Source organism: Lepus europaeus, chromosome 22 (assembly GCF_033115175.1).
Source record: "Lepus europaeus isolate LE1 chromosome 22, mLepTim1.pri, whole genome shotgun sequence".
Classification (NCBI taxonomy): Eukaryota; Metazoa; Chordata; class Mammalia; order Lagomorpha; family Leporidae; genus Lepus; species Lepus europaeus.
In genome coordinates, this window is record NC_084848.1 from 35,602,749 (window position 1) to 35,626,438 (window position 23,690).

Genomic DNA, 23,690 nt, shown 5'->3' on the forward strand with positions numbered 1-23,690 from the left:
GGTTGGTATTCAAATCCTTCATCACGTCACAGTTTGGAGACCTTAAGTTATATTTAATTTTACCCTAACTTCGTCATCTGTAAAATGCCATTAGCTTACTAGTCTGCAAAATGGAATGAATAATTACAATTTACCCACCGAGTTATTTGGGATGAAATGAGATGTTGCGTGAAGAACTTTAAGCACAATGATTGACACAGAATACTTCTTACAAAATCCTACTTCTTTATCTTGGGACCAATTCTGCCCCCAAATTACCAAGAAGTCAGCTACAAAGGGCAGATGTGGCACAGTTGATGAAGCTATCTCTGGGACACCTGGACCCATACTGGAGGGCCTGTATGAGTTCTGGCTGCTCTACTTCCCATTCCGCTTCCTACATACCCTGATAGCAGCAAATGATGGCTCAATTACTTAGGTCCCTGTCACACATGTGGGAGACGCAGAAGGAGTTCTAGGCTTTGGCTTGACCCAACCCCAGCTGTTGCGGGGTTGTTAGGGGAGTGAAGCAGCAGATGGAAATTATCTATCTCTCTTTCTCTCTCTGCCTGTAAGTAAATAAACAAACATTAAAAAAAAAAAAAATTGAAAGCTAACTAGCTATGAGACCTCTAGAGGCAGGGCAGAGCTGTTTTCATTGTATCTGAATACAAAAGATGGCCATTAAAAAAAAAACAGGAATGTTTAAATCTGTTCTTTGAATTTTCAACAATAATGATATAAATATTTTTATCCTGATTTAATGACAAAAATCTGTTCTCACTTAGAATTTGGAGAAAGGATAAACTATGAAAAAGTAAACTTCTGGGCTTCTTTCATTTTGTTTTTCAACCACTGCAGTTGATAGAGATACAGAGATCTCTTCCTAAACATAAATAAACAACTGTCACTTGCCACATGATTCTATCACTTAAGCAACAAGTCAAAAGACTGCCAGTTTCAAACCTTTAAGCAACTGAGTGACAAGTTCTAATCTTAATTGTATGAAACAGTGCAGTGTTAGCAGCACTCTTACCAATCAGCATATCACACTCTGGGAATGACTGGGCAGCATTCTTATGAGGTGCTTGCTGCTATTACTAGCAACAGAGATGCCTTGCAAAGGCAACTAGACTCATGGCTCACTGACCTCAATGATATTCTGGCAGACTTAAACTCTGCTGAAAGAATAACCAATGGAAAAGATATTATCTTACTGAGCTAATGCAGCTCAAGATAAGGCAGGTAGGACAGCCTCAAGGAAAAAAGACTAAGGAAGTTTACTTGCTTCATGCCACAAAAAGAAAGTTCCCTACAGGCATTTTTAACTTGTTTCTGAAAGAAATTTAGTCACTTAAAATACACACACACACACACACAGATACTTCAACAACCATGGAAAAATGGGATGAAAAGATAATGCACATTTCCTCACAAACTTTCTGAAGTCCCCTGGTATCTATATTGTGTGTATATAACTTACATATATGTACCTATCTATGCTCCTCTGCCTAAAAGTTGCCAATAGTGCATGGGAAGTTTGCTCAAAAAGGGAATACTGTCAACACTCTCGAAGCATATGGCTAGAAGTTTGTTCTATTTTTTTATAAGTTAGTACTTTCTCCTAATTTAGAACTTCCTTCTAGCCTAAAGAATCCCAAAGATCCTAGAAGAGCTTCTTTCATGGGCATGAAACAAGAAAACAGGAATAGAAAACAGTGACAAGGCAAGGCTTAATTTCATCAAATTTACTAAAGAGCTAAATGCCAACATCTCTTTTCCCCATTCCCTCATAAACTCACAATCCTACTCTTATGTTCCTCTTATTCCTTCATTACATGTCACATCTCTTTGAAAGAGACAGCCAAGGGAAGGATATGAAACCTTTAATTCCTTGAGAATCCCTGAGAGACGGGACTAAGCAGGTGTGAGATCAGGACGGCACACCTACTCAGAACCTGAAGTCTTACTCCATCCCTACTCCAAAATAAAAGTTTTAAAGAACCCAAAATGGTATTTATGGAAAAACAAAAAGGGAAGAGGCACTTTAGGTGTGAGTTTAAGCCCCAAGACAAAAGGAGAGGCTCCAGAGAAGGTCCCCTGGATAAGGTTTAGCTCTCAATACAGATGTAGGAATTTAATGTTAAGTAAAGAATATAAACCTAAAATACTGATAATCATGTGTTGCTACTAGTAGATGTGAATCATGACTTAACAAAACAACTTCAATTCTATCATTCTGGGCTCATACTGAGATTCTCAAAGAAACAAAAATAAAAGCTAAGGACAGCTTACTTCACATTAAAATATTCATATGAAATGACTAGAGTGCTTTTCAGTCATCTTAAAGCTTATGGTTAACTTAATACAATAATACCCTTGTAATTTGACTGTAAAGAGAAACTGTAAATTAGCTGACCTGTGACAGCCTTATTTCCTGATAATTACATAATAAGCTTTCCAAGAAAGAAAAAACGCCTACTTTGAAACAGAACCTAGAAGCAAGGTATCATAAAGAGATTCACTAAATGTGTAAACCACTCTCCCTATTATCTGTTTAACACTTTGAGAACAAACTGCTCCTAAAGAGCTGCAAAACCTTCAAGAGCAACACCTACCGAGCCTTGTCTGAGCAGTGTCTCAGCAGAACCACCCATCTTATCCACCAGCTCAGCCTGACTTGAATGCTGCACACATAGACTGTTTCATCTCAGCCATCAACCTTGAGCAAGCCATTGTTCTTTATCTGTACGTTACGTATGCATTTCCAGAAATGTCCTTCCGAAAGCATTAATCAATAGTCTCTCAGAGACAGACTCTTTTGGTCCCTGCTTATCTAAACCTTGCCTTTTAGGGCCAAGCCAATGTCTAACGGTGAGTGAAAATTTACTGTCATGGAACACACAGGTTCTGGACAGAATTTAGCCACTTTGGAACACTTTCCAAGAGTCAGTGAAAATTGTTCAGCTTGTGTCTCCTGGGCATATGTCACCCATATTCTGCCCTAAATAAAACTTACTTAAATTTATTTTTTATTTATTTGAATGACAGAGTTACACACACACACACACACACAGTGGCAGGGGGGGGATCCTCCATCTGCTGGTTCACTCCCCAAATGGCTGGAACAGCTGAGGCTGGGCCAGGCAGAAGCCAGGAGCCCGGAGTCTCTTCTGTGTCGCCCACATGTGTGCAGGGTACTAAGCACTTGGGCCATGTTCTGTTGCCTTTCCCATGCCATTAGCAGGGAGCTGGATGGGAAGTAGAGCAGCTGGGACTTCAACTGGCACCCATAAGGGATGTTAGTGTTACAGGCAGAGGCTTAACCTGCTATGTCACAATTCCAGCCCCCTTAATAACTCATATTAATCTTTTTACAGAGCCTGTTTACTTCTGCTGATGCTTCCAATTATTACACATTAAAGAAAAATATTCACAATCTTATATATTTCTGTCCTTAGAATATATTTACATCTTCAGTTTCTTAAATAATATATTTAGGGTTAAGTAAATAAATTTCAATTTCATTCATGAATATTTTAAAATTAAAGTACTATTAATGATATGATCCAAAATGAATCACAAAATAATCATTAATATTTTGCATTTTCAGAAACAAATTTCAGCCTTGATTATTATTAAGAAGATGGTGATCTTCCAAATGAAGAGAGGATAATTCTGTTCCATTGAAAATATAAAAGCTGCAATGGGATAGGTTCAAAGCCCACAAAATCATAAAATATTTAGAATGAGTGCTCAAAAATGTGCTGATAATCTCAGAATTAGAGACCTTACATTGGTATTTGAAAGAAATTGCTAAAGAATAAGTAAAGTAAATCATAGTTTTGTGGAACAGGTAAAATTCTTAAATAATTATTTCAAGAGAATATAAAAGCCAGAAATAATATGTTAGGGGAGAATTCAGATCTTGACATCATGAGTGACAATTGTATCTGCTACAAAATCATTGAGAACCATTGTTAAGTTAGAGTACTGAACTGAATGAATCAGCGGCATCACCCAAAACATCCTTCTGAGGTTTCAATGAAGAGTGTAACACATACAGGATAATGAGATGATGTTACATTTTGGCTGTAATGATATATTTATCTTTTGTACTAACAAACTATTATTTTTTTTCTCCAGTATGCAGTTAAGAGGCAGCTATAACACAAATGCAAACAAAAGAAAAGGATAAGACAAAGGATAGAATATTACTTACGCCTAAATGATACTGCTTACTTGTTTAGATTAGAATATAAAATTTATAAAATAAAGGTCACTGGAATTTTAAAGTTAGAATTACATAGAACAAAACTATACATGGTTATTTCCTCTTACCAATATCAACCAATATCTATTTTTGAAAACTGTTAGTCAACGATCATTGGTTGCAAGGAATAGAAGCCTACTCAAATTAGCTAATTGAAAAAGGGATTACTCAAGAAAAACGAGGGAAGTGCTAAGAAGCAAACAGCAGGAAGTACAATCCTATCAAAATGGGAAACCATCCCTTTGCTTCTTTCTATATAATTTTACAATTTAGTTTTACCTTCATATAAGAGTATCTGGTCTTATTATAATAATTAAAAAGATTTTCTAATTACTAAAATGATGTATGTTATAGGGCAAATATACTTAAGGATGACCAGTGACTGAGTTAGAATCCAAACCCATTAGAATACAGAGGTGGAGAGGTCAACTATCAGTTCCCATCACCACACAGCAGGGAATCCTATTGGCACAACCTGGCTTAAAGCATAGTTTACTAGAGTCAGGTGAACACCCGGGTCTGAACAGACATGTGTGTTATGAACAGACATGTGTGTCTGCAAGTGCATAGTTGTGTTTGAAAATGCACATGTGCTTAGGGGGGAAGGAATATACTTTCCCAGGGAGTTGAATTTAATTTTGGGGACCCAAAGAATTATCTTTCAGAGTGATGAACACTCTAGAATCTGTATTTTATTTAATAAATAATGTATCAAAAGTTATGGTTAATTTTTACCATTAAGTACAGAGCCACATGAAGCCATGCTAAGTATGTGTTCTATCTAGAACAACGTCTGTCCTTCCACTCAGAATCTTGAAGGTTCATGCTGTACATTAATCTGAAGTAGGTACTGAAATAAACTCCTAAGAATCGTAGCCAGAACTTCCTCCCAGGCACAGTCCTTCTTGGCAGCAGACTGGCTGAGTGACACATCTGTCTCTCCTCCCAGAGTTGAGACCGGGAAAAGGCGCCAAAGAGGACCTTGTGCATGCGCAGGACTCAGCACCCGTGCACGGAAGGCAGACAGTAGCTTTCCTTCACGCAGCCAGCAGGAGCTCTGTTTCCGGCCTACCCTTCTGAGGGAGCTCGGAGGGGGCGGGGGATGCCCTCCTGTGCTGGCCTCAGGACTAAAGGGCCCTTGGTGGCCCCGCCCCGGGAGTGAAACAGCGCCTCCCTCTGAGAATCGGCTCCTTGTTATCGTTATTATCGCCTTATGCTGGAGGTTGTCTGAAAATCAATCCTTCGTGTGCTCAGTAATTAAAACAAACAGGAAGCTGGGGAGGCTGGTTCTGGGTTCCTCCTAAATAAACCAGAAACAAGGAAATTTTGGGAACCAGCATGGTTAAGGCCGTCCCTGCATTACTTGGATAGAACACAAATTTGTATGTGTGTGTGTCTCAAATAATGATTCGGTAGCTGTGACCTAAAATAATGAAAAACTATAATCACATTCTGAAATACAGAAAAATGTCTTGACAGATGTTTGCCCTCCTACCTCAGTAAACAGAAGAATGCTGAGTGTATTTTGCTGCCTCCTGGGACCCTGACCATGAGCACAGACTGGCCCTGAAAGGTTGAAAGGGCCTGTACCACTGCACGGCATCGTCCTTCTCAAAGTGGCCTCTGACCACCCTCTGGTGGGGGCCTGGGCTACGGAGGGAGTCAGACAATATTTGAGCTGCTTCAGTTTTACTTTATGTAAACTGCAGGGCACACATTATGCTGTAAACATAACAAAATACACACAGCAATATTGTGGAGCAGAAAAAAAAAGAATCTTAGTTTGACTATTTCTATACATGTGTGTGTATACACTGCTATAATTATGTCTTTTTTTTTAATTCCAGAAAATTTTCACATATTAACTCAATGTATACTCAGCAAACCTATCTTTTCTCCTTAATGTTTGTCCTTAGGGGAAACTAGTTTACCAGAACTTAACTACTGGGGTTCTACCAAAGCCTAACCTATCTGGGACAAAGGAAATACTCAACTCAGGCTCACTAACAGATTGAGACATGGGTCAGGCATTGTAGCAAAATGGCTTAAGCTGCTGTTAAGACACCTGCATCCAATGTCCAAGTGCCATCCCAGCTACTCCATGCTTCATCCAGCTTTCTAGTAATGTGCCTGGGAGCCAGCAGATGATGACCCAAGTATTTGGGTTCCTGCCACCCACGGTGGGAGACCTGGATGGAGTTTTTGGAGTTTCTGGCTCCTGGCTTTGGCCTGACCCAGCCCTGGCTGTTGCAGGCATTTGGGAAGTGAATTAGGAGATGGAAGATCCCTTTTTTTCTCTCTCCGCCCCTCCCTTCCTCTCCTTGTGCCTTTCAAATAAATCAATAACTGTTAAACCAAACAGCTTTTCACCAAGATGGCGCCGAAGGCGAAGAAGGAAGCTCCTGCCCCTCCTAAAGTTGAAGCCAAAGCAAAGGCCTTAAAGGCCAAGAAGGCAGTGCTGAAAGGCGTCCACAGCCACAAGAAGAAGAAGATCCGCACGTCCCCCACCTTCTGGCGGCCCAAGACACTACGCCTCCGACGGCAGCCCAAATACCCTCGGAAGAGCGCCCCCAGGAGAAACAAGCTTGACCACTATGCCATCATCAAGTTCCCCCTGACCACGGAGTCTGCCATGAAGAAGATAGAAGACAACAACACCCTGGTGTTCATTGTGGATGTCAAGGCCAACAAGCACCAGATCAAACAAGCTGTGAAGAAACTCTATGATATTGATGTGGCCAAAGTCAACACCCTGATCAGACCTGACGGAGAGAAGAAGGCCTATGTGCGGCTGGCTCCTGACTATGATGCTCTGGACGTTGCCAACAAAATTGGGATCATCTGAACTGAGTCCAGCTGGCTAATTCTAAATATATGTTTTTCCACCATAAAAAAAAAAAAAAAAAAAAAAAAAAAAAACAAAGATTGAAACTTAATCATAGTACTACAGAATGTTCCTTCCCCAAACACTACCATATCAGCAGGGCTGGTGAACAAAAACAAGGGATTACAGGTAGAAAAACTGCCTGTTTAAGGAGTCTAAACACAACAGAGGAGACAAAAATGAGGAACACTAGAGGAAATTTTATATCTGATACCAAAGTTACAGCTAAAAGAAAAACAGCCTGACTCCTAGCCAGAGCAACATTAACTCTCCCATAAGCAGACTATTCATTCAGATCTTTTTAATGTATTATATGTGCCTTTCAATAAAATAATTGCAAAGGATGTTAAAAGAAAAAAAAAGTACAATCCAGAAACAAAGGAACAATTAGAACTAGACTCAGATAGGACAAAGATTTAGGAATAATCAGAGTAAGAATTTAAAATAACTGAGAGATGAAACGCTAAGGAAAAAATCAAGAGGAAATGCCAAATATCAAAACCACTGTAACAGAAATGAAGAATCCCTTTAATGGCCTCATCAGTTGATTGGAAAGAAATTGTGAACTTGAGGATGTGACAATATTAACTCACAAAACTGAATGGATATTAAAAAGAATGTAAAAAAGGTGGAACAGAATATCTAAGAACTGTGGGACAATTGTAAAAGGTGGCCATATAATTAAGGGGATATCAGAGAAGAGAAGAAATACTGAAATTAGAATGTCTGAGAATATCCCAACATTAATGACAGACAGCAAACCATAAATCTATCAAATTCAAGAATCCCCATCCCCTTTCCCAGAGGAAATATTCTATACCTGGGAATATCATAGTCAAACTGAAGAAGCTGGAGGAGGGGAGGCATGCCAGAAACCAGAAACAAACCCAGACAAACACAGTCAGCAGATCTCTGACAAAGGAGAAAATCAATGTGGTGGAGAAAGGATCGTCTGTTGAACAAATGATTACCGGGACAACTGGATATTCATGTTAACGGGGGTGGTGATGCAGGATCTATCCACAGTTCCCACATCTCTCACAAAAGTTAACTCAACATAGACCATGCAGAACCAAAACACTTCTAGAAGATAATAAAGGAGAAAATGCAGGCATCACCCTTAAAAACAAAATCTGAGACAATGGGCTTCCTTAAAGCTAAAAACTTCTACTCTATGAAGGACACAAATATGAGAATGAAATGCAAGCCACAGATGGGAGACTATAATTTCAAAACTTGTATCTGATAAAGGTTAGTATCCAAAATATAAAAAGAAAAACTCTTAAAACTCAACAATAAAACAAACAACTCAATTATAAAATGCGCAGATCTTAATAGACACCTCACCAGAGAAGACATACAGATGGCAAATAAGCATAAGAAATGATGCTCAAGGTTTTATGTCATTAGTGAAGTGAAAATTAAAATAGGATATCACTATATGCATATTAGAGAAGATAATATCTGAAACATGACAACGCCAAATGCTAGGGAAGACATAGAACAACAGGAAGTCTCACTTCTTGATGATTAGAATGTAAAACTATACAGTCAATGTTATGATCTGATTGTGTGAGTTACCATTCTCTCTCCCTAAATTCGTATGTTAAAGTTTTGTATTAAGAGGTGGAATCTTCAGGAGACAATGAAGTTTACAGGAGGTCAGGAGAGTGGAGCCCCATTTTGGGATTTTATTCCCTTACAAGAAGGGGAAGGAACGTGAGAGCTTCTGTTCTCCACCATGTGAAGATAGAGCTAGAAGCTGATCAACCATAAGCCAGGAAGATGACTCTTTCCAAGAATCAAATCTGCTAGAACCTTTCCAGCCTCCAGGAACATCTGATAAACTATCCAGCTATGATATTTTGTTTATAGCTGCCTGAGAAGACCAAGATAGCCATTTTGGAAGACAGGATAGCAGTTTCTTTTCTTTTTTTTCTTTTTTTTTTTTTTGACAGTCAGAGTGGACAGTGAGAGAGAGAAGGACAGAGAGAAAGGTCTTCCTTTTTGCCGTTGGTTCACCCTCCAATGGCTGCCGTGGCCAACGCGCTGCGGCTGGCCTACCGCGCTGATCTGATGGCAGGAGCCAGGTGCTTCTCCCGGTCTCCCATGGGGTGCAGGGCCCAAGCACATGGGTCATCCTCCACTGCACTCCCTGGCCACAGCAGAAAGCTGGCCTGGAAGAGGGGCAACCGGGACAGGATTGGTGCCCCGACCGGGACTAGAACCCAGTGTGCCGGCGCCGCAAGGCAGAGGATTAGCCTATTGAGCCGCGGCGCCAGCCAAAGGCTAGCAGTTTCTTACGCAGGTAAACATAGCTTTACTATTTGATCCAACAATCTCACTCCTAGGAACTTCTCAAATGAAAACTTAGGCCAACATAAAAACATGCATATTAGCTATATTCACAGTTGCCCTTAATTGGAAGCACTCAATAAGTGAATAGAAAAATGTGATACATCCATACAATTCAGCAATAATAAGAAACAAGTTTTCAAGCCATAGAAAAACATGCAGCAACAGGAAGGAAAGGAAAGAAAGGAAAGGAAGGAAGGGAGGGAGGGAGGGAGGAAGAGAGGAAGAGAGGAAGAAAGAGGAGGAGGAAGAAAAAGAGCATAGTGTATGATTTGAACAATTTGACATTCCAGAAAAGGCAAATTTATGGAGATAAAAAGATTAGTGGTTGCCAGAGATGAAGTGAGAAGGGGAGGGACAAACAGGTGGAGCATAGTGGATTTTTAATACAGTAAAACTACTCCATATGATTATGTAATAATGAATATATTACACACTTGGCAAAAATCAGAGAACTTTACCACACAAAGAATGAACCCTAAAGTGAAATATGGACTTTAGTTAATATATCAATACTGGCTCATCAATTTAACAACCCCCACAGCAATGCAAATGTTAATATCAGGGGGAACTAGGCCATGGTGGCCTGTGTATGTGTGTGTGTGTGTGTGTATGTGTATGTGTGAACCGTCTATACTTTTTGTCAATTCTGTAAGTCCAAATTGCTCTAAGAAATAAAATGCATTCAAACATGATCAAAAATAATATATACACACATATATTTAAGTAATATTTTATCTTCCTTGCATTCCCTTTACTTCCTGAGTTTTTTAGCAATAGCTGTTCAATACTTTTTATTTAAACATTTTATTTAAGAATAATTATGCCAAAACAAATGAACAAATCTGGTATCAACAGAAGAATATCATCCAGATGAAATCAAATCCAGAAAATTCTGATCTCTGACACTGCTGTCTCATTAAGATAATCTCTAGTACTTCTTTCTCTTGTCCTATATTAATTTAAAACAACACTATCTCCCTTTGGAATTGTTTTCTGGGGAAAATAATGAGAAAAGCTCTTTAACAATTAAAAAAGGATGATAACCTAGTAACTGCTAACTACTATTAAGGAAAAGATAAGGGTTTCCCTTTGACTGAAGAGAGGGCTAGACCTGGAAAGGAGTCTATGAAACCTCTAACCAATAAAGAAAGGCTAAACTGCTCAAAAATCAGAAACACAAGAAGGGCATTCTATCAAATCAAGGGCCATGTTAGTCCACCTGTAAGGGCACATAGAGAAACAGCTTACATTAAATAAAGCATGAGTCAGAGGTTACCTGAGACTCCTAAACCTGGGAAGAAACTTGTTCTGCTTGGATGAACTTAATTTCTCCTTCTTGATGTTTTTAAGTTCATAATTAAGAATCTTTTAGTCAATATTGATATAATGGCTATAATTTAAGCAGAAATATAGCTTTTCCAAAGTTCACTATCTTTCATAGTAAACAGATACAAAAAAATCGCCTTCTTATATACCAGTTTCTTGTTCTTACCTAACTTATGGACTTGTAAAGTTTAAAAGAAATCAGACTGATTATCAAGTTCCTCTCCTGATGTACATTTGATGACATTTTCAGTTGTTTGATAAAAATCAAATACGGTTCAGATTGGTCTTAACAAAAAAGAAAACAACTCTTCTAACAACATTAATGGTTTAATGAGAATGGCTTTGATGTAATAATATCTTATATCCATTAATGGACTGAAACTATGAAGCCCACCTGAGTAGCTGGCAGCAGCAGGTGCAGTCTAGCAACGTGTGCTTTCTTTCATGCCAGCATGACAGGACACAAAGATTTATGAGTATTTCATACTAAACTTATTATTTAAAAAACTCAAGAACAGGTATCTCAGGAGATTTGGGATTGCATAAGTGAGCTTTCTTTGTGTTAAAGGATGCTAAGAATGTATTTAAAATTTTAATTGAAGGATGCCAGGCACCAGAGGCAAACAGCACGCAATTGCTTAAAATGCTAAATAAAGCCAGCTGACAAAAAGGGCAAGCTCCCTGGTGGTTACAGCTGTGTACCATCATACAACAATAACACAAAAGCTCTCCATTTCTGGAGCTGTTTCTACATGGTGGGCTGTGGCTTCTGCTCATTATTTCTGGACCCTGCGATTAAGCTATAATAGCTCTATCCAAAGTGAAGAAAAAATAACTTTTTAAATATTTACCACCTTAAATTATCTAGGGTTAACATTTCTTAATTTAGGAGAAAGTTGACTGCATTGTTCTTATTGTTCAATGATAATGGTCAGTGAAAAGAAGCAAATTCTTCCATTCAGTGCTGCCAAGGAAACCAGGTCCAAACCTCTTTTTGAACTGGAAGATTGAGTATCAGAAAGAAAAAAATGCATTGTCTCACTTTTCATTGACAAGAGATTATAAAATGATGAGTTAAAAACAAAGTCTGAGCTCTTATCTTCTCTTTATTTCTTTCTAAACAGAAAGAAGAGGATGAAAAGAGAAAGAGCCTTTAAAAGTCCACAAATTGGGGGCCGGCGCCGTGGCTCAACAGGCTAATCCTCCGCCTTGCGGCGCCGGCACACCGGGTTCTAGTCCCGATCGGGGCACCGATCCTGTCCTGGTTGCCCCTCTTCCAGGCCAGCTCTCTGCTGTGGCCAGGGAGTGCAGTGGAGGATGGCCCAAGTCCTTGGGTCCTGCACCCCATGGGAGACCAGGAGAAGCACCTGGCTCCTGCCATCGGAACAGCGCGGTGCGCCGGCCGCAGCGCGCTACCGCGACGGCCATTAGAGGGTGAACCAACGGCAAAGGAAGACCTTTCTCTCTGTCTCTCTCTCTCTCTCACTGTCCACTCTGCCTGTCAAAAAAAAAAAAAAAAAGTCCACAAATTGGACAGTGGTTTTCTGTAAGCTTCTCTTCCCTGATACAAAATAGTTTTGAATTATTTAAATTAAACTAAGTAAACACAGAACTGGACAAAAACATACTATGTTTTACTTAAAAAAATACCTTTAAAATGCTAGTTTCTTCTCAACATCAGATAATTCTGTCAAATTACAGCTTTGTGGACCCTTTAGCCCCCCTGCCCCTTATTTGAAAGAATGACATGACAGGATATAGAGGGTCCAGACAATTTTTTAGCAACAACTCAAAGACTGCATTCACAAACCTTCTCAGAATGATTCTTTTCTTCCCCTTTTCTTTAACTATTTCTGCATCATTCTTCCGAGATCGGGCCCATTCAGCACAGACTATTTCAGCATATTCTAAAAACTTGTAGCAATCCATTTCATTGAGACAGAATTGCAAGGCAAGTCTTTAAGAAATGATATGGCAAGTACATAAAGCTACATGTGGTTTTTTGTTTTGGTTTTTAAAGATTTACTGTAATATTTTTGAAAGACAGAGTTACAGATGGGGAGATGGGGAGAGGTGGAGAGAGAGGGAGAGGGGGAGAGGGGGAGAGGGGGAGAGAGGGAGAGAGGGAGAGAGGGAGAGAGGGAGAGAGGGAGAGAGGGAGAGAGGGAGAGAGGGAGAGAGGGAGAGAGGGAGAGGGAGAGGGAGAGGGAGTCTTTCATCTGCTGGTTCACTCCCCAAATGGCTGCAATGGCCAGCGCTGTGACAGGTCAAAGCCAGAAGCCCAGAGATTCTTCCAAGATTCCCACATGGGTGCAGGGGCCTAAGCACCTGGGCCATCCTCTGCTGTTTTCCCAGGTGCATTAGCAGGGAGCTGGATGGGAAGTGGAGCATCCAGGTCTCAAGCTGGTGCCCATGTGGGATGCCAACATCACAGGCGCAGATTTAACCCACTATGCCACAAAGCCAGTCCCCACATGTGTTATATTAGTGCAGCTGTGGCTACTCCTGTTTCCACTAAATCATATGGAATAATCATACTATTAAAACAGAGAGAAGGGCAGGTGCCGTGGCTCAACAGGCTAATCCTCCGCCTTGCGGCGCTGGCACACCAGGTTCTAGTCCCGGTTGGGGCACTGGATTCTGTCCCGGTTGCCCCTCTTCCAGGCCAGCTCTTTGCTATGGCCCGGGAGTGCAATGGAGGATGGCCCAAGTGCTTGGGCCCTACACCCCACGGGAGACCAGGAAAAACACCTGGCTCCTGCCTTCACAGCACGCCGGCCATTGGAGGGTGAACCAATGGCAAAGGAAGCCTTTTCTCTCTCTCTCTCTCTCTCTCACTGTCCACTCTGCCTGTCAAAAATAAAAAATAAAAAAGAGAGAAATATGCACTGATAAATATTTAATGGCATATTATATTTGTTATGGTAAAACATGTATTGGTGTTTTTGTCAAACAGCTAAAAATACTATAAAATATACACTTTAATATAAAATCAAAGCCAACTAAATTATCTGCATGAACAGAGCCCAGCATAATTGCAACTTATCAAAAATGCATATATTTTTCAGGCTAAAGAAACACTTGATGAAGAAATTTTACTGAATCAGATGAGAATATTAAAATTATACATCCATAGCAAAACAGGGAAGTGACTTACCCATTTACATATGAATTAATTCAATAATTACATATTAATATTGATGGTATTCAGAAAAAGAAACAACTTAAAGCTACTACAAGGTTTTTTTAAAATGTCATGAATATAGATGTAACATACAATGAATGCCAACTGCACAAACTATAAAACCAGGAAATCTTTATGTTCTTCTGCCTTTATTTTTGACATTTGGAATATTCTCAATCAATATGGAGTAATTTATCATTTTTTCTCTAAAAATAAAACCTTTAAATATCCAAAACTTTATTATTTGTCATTTTAAATTATGTTAGCAGAAAAATGCATACAGTTTAATACTTTCCTGTGTGCTTAATTTATGAAGTGTAAATCTTTCAGAGGAACATTCATTATATCTTTGGCTCCTTTACCATGAAGGGCTGAATAATAACAAAGTCAATACTGTGTCATTTCCTAAAATCAATTAAAATATTTCCTAATATACTAAGAAAAATGATCTATGGATTCAATGCAACCCCTATCAAAATACCAAGGACATTCTTTACAGGAATAGAAAAAATAGTCTTACAATTTATATGGAAGCACAAAGACCCTCAATGACCACAGCAGTCATGATCAAACAGAGCAAGGCTGGAGGCACCACAGTATCTGACTGCAAAACATACTCTACAAGCCTGTGTTACCAGATCAACACGGTACTGGTACAGAAACAGACACACAACCAACGGAACAGAACAGAGAACCCAAAAACCACATTTGCCAGCTGATATATTTTCGGCAAAGACTTAACTAAGGACATTCACTGGAGAAAGAGCAATCATTTTCAGTGAATGTCTTTGGGAAAACTGGGTATATAAACTCAAAAGAAATTAGACCCTTATCCTTCATTTACAAAAATCAACTCAAAAGGAAACAGAGACTTAAATGTAAGACCTAAAACTCTGAGAATACAGAAGAAACACAGGGGAAAACACTTCTTAATACTGGTATGGGCAAAAATGTTTAGTTTATGACCCCAAAAGACTAGGAAACAAAAGAAAAAAATAAAAAATGAGATTGCATCAAATTAAAAACCTTCCATATAGCAAAGGAAACAATCTACAATCGACAGAATGGGTGAAAAATATTTGTAAGTTATTCATCTGATAAGAGATTAATATCTTGAATATATAAGGAAATTTAAAAACTCAACAGAAAAGAACAAAATAATATAACTAAAAAGTGGGCAAATGATCTGAGTAAACATTTCCTAAAAGAAGATATATAAAAGGCCAACAAGTATAGGAAAAACTGCTCAACATCACTAACCATCAGGGAATTACAAATCAAAATCACAATGAGATACCATCTTGCCTCAGTTATAATGCCTAGCGTTAAAAAGACAAAAAAATAAAATAAAATGCTGGCAAAGATGCAAAGAAAGGAGAACTCTTTTTTTTTTTTTTGATAAGCAGAGTGAGACAGTGAGAGAGAGAGAGAGAGACAGAGAGAAAGTCTTCCTTTTTCCGTTGGTTCACCCCCCAAATGGCTGCTGCGGCCAGCACACTGCACCAATCCGAAGCCAGGAGCCAGGTGCTTCCTCCTGGTCTCCCATGCAGGTGCAGGGCCCAAGCACTTTAGCCATCTTCCACTGCCTTCCCGGGCCACAGCAGAGAGCTAGCCTGGAAGAGGAGCAACCGGGAGAGAATCCGGTGCCCCAACGGGGACCAGAACCCCGGGGTGCTGGCGCCATAAGCGGATAATTAGCCAAGTGAGCCACGGCACCGGCCGAAAGAACTCTTAAACACTGCTGATGGAAATGTCAATTAGCAATGTCATTATGGAAACCAGTAAAGGTTCCTCAAAAAACTGAAAATAACTACTGTATGAGATAGCAATCCCACTACTGGGTCTGCAGCATCCAAGGTATACGTAGATAAGATATCTGCACTCCCATGTTTTCTGCAGCACCATTCACAACAGACAAGAATGGAACCAACTTAGGTGTTCACTAATTCATGAATGGATGAAGAAAATGGTACATGCACACAATGGAACATTATTCAACCATAAAAAAGAATCAAATTCTGTCATTTAGAGCAAAAGGAATAAGCTAGAGAACACTATGTTAAGTGAAACAGTTCAGGCACAGAAAGACAAATACTGTACATTCTCAGATGAGGAAGCTAAATAATTTAATCTCATAGAAGTAGAAAATAGAACAGAAGCTGAACAGATAGGGTGGGGTTAAACAAAGAACAGTTAACAGGTACACCGTGTAGCTAGATAGGAGGGATAACTTCTAATGCATTACCTAACACAGTAGGTACTATGATTGACAATAACTGTAATTTCAAAATGTTTTGAATGTTCCCAACACGAGGAAATAAATATTTGAGGTGATGAATACGCCAGTTATCCTGATCTCATTATAAGACACTGTATAGTTGTATTTTAATATAACACATGTATGCCATAAAATACAGAATTATGATGTGTCAATAAAAATAAATTTACAAGAATCCCTAATATGTAAGTCTGTGTTAATTACTTTTGCCATATTCTTCAAAAGCCTGGTTGCACTGTTTCCCCCAAATAACTGCAGATGTGTTGTAAAATTATAAGCTGAACTGCTACAAATAAGACACTGCAAAAGTTGCAAACATTGGTTTTCAGTTTTTCTGCCCAAAGACAGTTAATTAAAAATATAAAAAGCATGCCTTAATTAATGAAAACACTATCATTTTCATACTTGTACAGCTTAAAAAACAGTTGCACCTCTGCAACATAACTACCAGAACTGATTTCTTAGTAAAGGCTACAATGAGAAGCAGGTGGTTTAATGCTCTCTGCTAGAAATTCAGCAAATTAGAGGGAGAAGAAAAAAGAATGCCTGGGAGTTCTGATATTTTCACATCTATTTTCTTAGCAAGATGTCACAGGCACATAAGCATTTTTATCATCTGTTAAGCATCCCAAGTGTACAAGTTTCTATACCTAAGATTTCAAATCATTCTACTTTTCCAAAACCAGTTCAAATACAATTCAAACTTTTCGGGCTGTGGTAACTATGTGTCTTAATCCCTTGGAGTTCTTACATCTTTTAATATCACCAATCATATTTTGCCTCATGAATAGACTCCTTAGGGCTGGTAGTGTGGTGGAGAGGGTTAAGCTGCCCCTTGTGATGCTGGAGTGCCTGTTTGAGTTTGGGCTGCAGCTTCCTACCCAGCTCCCTGATAATGCTCTCGGGGAAGCAGAAGATGGCCGAAGTGCTTGCAGCCCTGCCTCCTGTGTGGGGAACCTGGAGGAAGGTCCAGGCTGCTGGCTTTCACCTGGAGAAGCCCCAGCCATACAGCTGTGGCCATTCAGGGAGTGAACCAGTGGATCGAAGTTTCTTTCTCTGTCTCTCCCAATCTGTCACTCTGTCTTCAAATCAATCATTTAATCAATCTTCAAAAAACAGATTTATTAAAATGCTTGTATTTCCTATTTAGGTTGGGAACTTCTTGAATACACAGATTTTACCTATAATGAGGTTGGCAAACTTTTTTTGTAAAGGGCCAAACAGTGGATATTTTTGCTTTGCAGGTTACATATGTCTCTGTCACATACTCTTCTTTCTAAAACAATCCTTTAAAAACGTAGTATATGCCAGGTCTGGTGTTGTGGTACAGCATCCCATATCAGAGTATCAGTTCCAGTCTGGAATGCTTCACTTCCAATCCAGCTTCCTGCTAATGTGCCTGGGAAGGCAGCAGGTGACTGTACAAGTATTTGGGCCCTTGTCAGCCATATGAGAAACTTGAATGGAGTTCCTGGCTCCTAGTTGCAACCTGGCCCAGTCACGGCTGTTGTAGCCATTTAAAAAGTGAACCAGCAGATCTCTTTATCTGTCTTCTCTCTCTCTCCCTCTGTGTGTTTCTCCTCAACCTCACCCTACATCACTCAGATTTCAGTATAAATAAATGTTTAAAAAAATGTAGCAGGGCCGGCGCTGTGGTGTAGCAGATAAAGCCACTGCCTGCATTGCCAGCATCTCATATGGGCACTGGTCCACTTCCCATCCAGCTCTCTGCTATGGCCTGGGAAAGCAGTGGAAGATGGCCCAAGTCCTTGGGCCCCTGCACCCACATGGGAGACCTGGAAGAAGCTCCTGGCTCCTGGCTTCGGATTGGCACCTCACCCTGAAGTGAGGAATATTCAGTAAATGCATACTGAAAATATTTACAAATATATATGCATATACAACTGAGTTTTTGTGTAGGAAAATTACTTGTTAAGTTCCTAAAACACTATCAAATGAATAAATATTTTTCAGCTTAGTTATTTTCAGTGTCACTAGAACATTAAGAATAAAAACCCTGGGGCTGGTGCTATGGACTAATAGATTAAGCCACTGCCTGCCCCATTGGCAACCCATATGGACGCTGGTTCATGTCAGAGCTGCTTCACTTCCAATCCAGTCCCATGATAATGCACCTTGGAAAGCAGCAGAAAATGGCCTAAGTGCTTGGGCCCCTGCACCCATCTGGAAGATCTGGAAGAAGTTCCTGGCTCCTGGCTTTGGATTGGCCTAGCTCTGGCTGTTGCAGCCACTTGGGAGTGAACCAGCATATAGAAGATCTCTCTCTCTCTCTCGCTCTCTCTCCTTCTCTAACTCTGCCTTTCAAATAAAAAAATAAAAAATAAATCTTTTTTAAAAAATAATAGAAATCCTAAAACAGCCTTTTAATAGGATTATTTTAACCAACACAAATATGTGAAGGCAAAGTTCCATAATATTAAGTATATAAGACTTCACGATGGTTAATTCTAGGAGAATTTTGTTATAAACAAAAATAAGGCTATTGTATTTTTTCAAATATTTCCAAGGGTGTAATTTAAAACTGAAGTGGTAACAATGACATACAAGTGACTGGACTATATAAAGCAGTGTCAAATATATTATCAGTCTGAATTCTCACAACAGCCTTAAAAGCTACATAGAACAGGAGTTTGAGGGAAATTATCCAAAGTCACATTTTCCACCTCAAAATCAATAGCACTAACCCGTCTGCAGAGATGATAGTTTTCCTCCTTCTGTAAAGGCCCAGTTGTGCTTCCAATGAAGTGTTTAATTCTTGCAGTCAGGTTTTCCTAGCTGCTGAGGACCCACAGGACTTTCTCTCTCTCTGTGACTCTCAGAGTACGCTATCATTTTTACATTTAAAGGTATGGGTCTTCACATACTCAATGGCAACTTCCTGAAGAGCAGGGACTGGTTCTTTTTATCTTTATATAGACAGCATCTGGGACCACTCAAGCTTTTCACTGAGTAACTAGAGCATTTCCCTATTATGGTAGTGATCCAGTTCTAAAGAGAAACTTTATAATTAAAAAAATTATAAACATACATGTGCCCATTATTTACATTTATACAGTATTTTTTGAAATTTAGATCTTTTTTAAAAAAATATTTGTTTGAAAGGCAGAGTTAGAGAGAGAGAGAGAGACAGAGACAGAGAGAAAGGTCTTCCTTCTGTTGGTTCACCCCCCAGATGGCTGCTAGGGCTGGTACACTGTGCCGATCCGAAGCCAGGAGCCAGGTGCTTCCTCCTGGTCTCCCATGTGGGTGCAGGGCCCAAGCACCTGGGCCATCCTCCACTGCCTTCCCAGGCCACAGCAGAGAGCTGGACTGGAAAAGGAGCAACCGGGACAGAATCCAGCGCCCCAACTGGGACTAGAACGTGGGGTGCTGGCACTGCAGGCGGAGGATTAGCCTAATGAACTGCGGTGCCAGCCAAAAGTTATACTTTTTTTAAAAACATAAAGTTAGACATAAAAATTTTGAACAAAAATTATAATAACCCTAATTGTATTTTATATCTTTTAGGAAAATCAATTTGAGTTATATTATTATTTATAACTTATTGCTTCCAGGGAAAATAACTTGTATAAAATTAATAGCTGGAGCCGGCACTGTGGCGTAGCAGGTAAGGCTGCCGCCTGCAGTGCCGGCATCTTATGTGGGCCTGGTTCGAATTCCGGCTGTTCCTCTTCCAATTCAGCTCTCTGCTATGGCCTGGGAATGCAAGAGAAGATGGGCCAAGTGCTTGGGCCCCTGCACCCACATGGGAGACCGAGAGGAAGCTCCTGGCTTCAGATTGGTGGAGCTCCAGCCTTTAAAGCCAATTGGGGAGTGAAGCAGTGGAGCTCCAGCCATTAAAGCCAATTGGGGAGTGAAGCAGACCTCTCTCTCTCTCTCTCTCTCTCTGCCTCTGCCTCTCTGTAATTCTGCCTTTCAAACAAATAAATAAATCTTTAAAAAATTTTAATAGCTACTTAAATTAGTAGATTAAACTTTAACTGAACCGAAAAGAGTACCACTTTAGGAAAAGGTGGAACTCTTAACTCTAATCCTTTTTAATATTGCCAAGAATAATTTTATTCCCTGTATTATGGAAAGCCAAATGGGAGAAAAAATTGTGATTCCAATATACCATCAATGGCTGCTTATGATTCTGTAATCTGTTTTGATTTACTACTAAAGGCAATGAAAATATATGAGGGGGAAAGTCTATTGTTTAAATTAAAAAAAAATCTATCTATAAACTTCTAACAACACCTTATATATTAACCATTATAGAGTTTTCTTACTGAGCATCCTCCTTTTGTATGGGAAAAAAAAAAAAGATATGTAAAATACCACCAGCCATCTTGTACCAGTATTATTTCCTATTCTACAGAATTAGCCTACAGAGTATATAAATCTGAGGAAGACAGGTAAGGAGATTACAGATTCATATCATATCCAGAGTCTAGCACGTGAAATCACCCAAATGGGATAGGAGGCATTCTCAACTTTCTTTAGTATATCAACAATTATCTTGTTTGTAGAATCACTCTAAACTTTAATGAGATCTACATGCTTTAAACAAATCAACTCTGTTATCAAAATGCTACCTGAGGACTGCATTCTTTCTTTTATGTACTTTGATGTTTGAATTGAAAGTCAAATGTGACTGAGCCTCAAAGACTCACACAGGTGTTTATGAGGACAACACTAAAATCGAAACATTTAAAAATGATTGATGCATGGAACGGGAGGGAGGGAGGGAAGCAAGGAGGAAAGGCAGGAAAAGGGGAGGGAGGGGGAACAGGAGACTACTAGCTAATATTCGGGGGAAAATCACTTTTGAGAATCCTTTAGATAGTTCCACTAGAGTGTTTAAAACATGACCTGTTTGTAATACTTTAATTTAAATAAAATCTTTAAGGAATACATTTATAACATTAAAGCTATATCAATTCTCCCCAAACACTGATAATTCTGAGTTATCAAGGTTATATGGACATCCTGCAGGAAATAAGAGGACCTAGATTCTATTTCTAACTTTAGGAACCTTGGATAGGCTCTACATAGACATTAGGGGGTTTTTCAAAAACTTTTCCAATTTAATTATTTCTATTCCACAGTGAATTTGATGCTAGTTATATACTACTTCTTCCTCAATCACATCTAAAAAAGGCAAAATATATTCCTAAAAAGATTCATTCTTAGCAATACATTATTTTTTTCTAAAACAAAATCTACAATTTAATGAAAGTGCCTCCTGTAGCTTGAAGGGTAATGTTTTGAGATTTGTAAGGGGATGTGAGAAAGGTAGGTTTTGTTTCTTTTATTGCATTTAATGTGCTCTGATTACACATCTGACATTGTGTGAATAAACCAGAGGACATAGTTTTTGCTGCCATATGAAATCTCACCTTCAAGATACAATAAACACTTAAAATATCAGGTACAAAGTGGTGCTTTTTAAAGTTTTCCATCAAAATGCTTCAAATAGCAGAGGGAGGTAAAGTTATACTACTGAGAATATGAAGCCTGGCCTAAATCAATGGGTTGAAGTTTGATGTTTTATCAACTTTTTGTTTTATGATATTATATATGTTGCTTTATTGCTTGAAAATGATTTAGCTTACCTACCAGTAATCCAAATGGACTGTCTAGGAAATGTACCATGTCTATCCTAGAAGTTTACAAACTTCTGATTCATTTTTCCAAGGCTTGCTAAAACTCAATTGAGAAGCACACCTAGGATAAACATGGAAATAAACATCTATGGTTATGTGCAAGAATGTAGGCTCACTAGGATCAAGGCTGTACATTGTGGACAGAATTTCAGTGTTTCTCTAACTATAAATCAGATACCACTGACATCTTTATATCTCTTTAAATGAGAGCTGAAGATAAAGGAAATGTCATAGTGAAAAGCAGTTTCAGTTCTTCTGAGCCATGCACAGATTCTAAATGGTATTTTAAGTTCTTGAAACAAAGATCTTTCTTCTTTTCTATGGACTATATATAGGAAAACAAATTTTACAGAGGTTATTGGAGCAATGATATTTGCTTATGTTTAGATTCTCAAAGGAGTGCAGAATAAGGCAGAGAAATCTCTAAGAATCGTGGAGTAGGGATAGCTAGCTTTTCAAGTGCATATGGTACCAATTCACTCACCAAATCTCTCTGTATCATCCCTTCTTCCCCAATCAGCGACAGTTTCACAATTATTAATTATAGTGAGCCAATTCTATAGGTAGGAGTATGTCTTCTATCTCAGGTGTACTGGAATAAAAAAAGTACTATAAACTGCTAGGGGCTTAAAGTAGCTGCATAGACTGGTCAGAATTCTACGACTGGTCCAGAATCTTACTACGGTTAAATAGTAGATTTATTAAACACAGATATATTCTAGTGTCAGGAAACTCTGTAGAAATTAATTTTACTCTCCAGATCTCTTTTAATTTTTCCATTTTACTTCATAATTTTAAAGGGAAAACTATATTTATATTCACAAATATCTTACAAAGGCTTAAATTGCATCTCAGAGTAAAAAGTATTTTCACTGCTGTTTCACGTTATAATCTAATAATATATTCAAATAGCATATTTGTGTTTTATATTTTGAGGACAAACATGCAATGAAAATAAGCTACATGTAAAAATCCTCTTAATACCTTGTCTGGCTCAGAGTCATTTTCCCTTGTTATTATAACCCTAAATAGGTAGACAGGGAGGTAGGTACTGAGTAACATTATCTAAACAGAGAAATCCAGCATAAGATACCTAAAATATTATACACATGTATTTCAAGTTTATTAATCTAATCATCAGAGGCTGAAAGCATTGCTATAAAAATACTACATAGAAGCATATCTTTAGCCTATGCTAACAGGAGCTTCTTCTGGGCCTCCCACATGGGTGGCAGGGGCCCAGGCATTTAGGCCATCTTCCGTTGCCTTCCCAGGTCATTAGTAGAGGGCTGGATCAGAAATGGAGCAGCCAGGACATGAACCAATATCCATATGGAATGCCAGTGTCACATGCAGCAATTTACTGACTATGCCACAACAACGACCCCAGAATAGTTATTGTTTTAAGTATTTATTTGAAAGGTAGAATGACACTGAGAAAGAGAGAAAGAGAGAAAGAGAGAGAGAGAGAGAGAGAGAGAGAGAAAGGGGAGGAGGGAGAGAGGAAGCCAGGAGCCAGTAACTTCTTCTAGATCCCATGTGGATGGCAGAGGCTTAAGTACTTGAGCCATCATCTGCTTCTTTTCCAGGCACATTATCAGGAATTTTTTCTTCTGAGTAAGATACTGGTTTCAAGAGTTTAATGCTTTCTGAATAGCATGAAGAGGCAGCTGGAAGCAGTTTGGTTTCTATAATTTTGCCCACTCTGAACCAAAAAAACAAAGATCCTTGATTCTTGT

General features: G+C 39.0%; 2 protein-coding genes across 7 annotated transcripts in view; one reads left to right on the top strand and one right to left on the bottom strand.

The window, feature by feature from the left end:
- The window catches only part of FUT8 (fucosyltransferase 8), a 301,772-nt gene that overhangs the window by 39,199 nt on the left and 238,883 nt on the right, over positions 1 to 23,690 (bottom strand). The window lies entirely within an intron of this gene.
- On the top strand, positions 6,627 to 7,167 carry LOC133751370 (large ribosomal subunit protein uL23-like). The gene has a single exon (XM_062181374.1). It carries the CDS (start codon positions 6,627 to 6,629, stop codon positions 7,095 to 7,097), a length of 471 nt encoding a protein of 156 aa, XP_062037358.1. The 3' UTR covers positions 7,098 to 7,167.

Bases quoted from the DNA above. Each gene is read 5' to 3' on its own strand.
- LOC133751370 (XM_062181374.1), top strand. From the start codon at position 6,627: ATGGCGCCGAAGGCGAAGAAGGAAGCTCCTGCCCCTCCTAAAGTTGAA.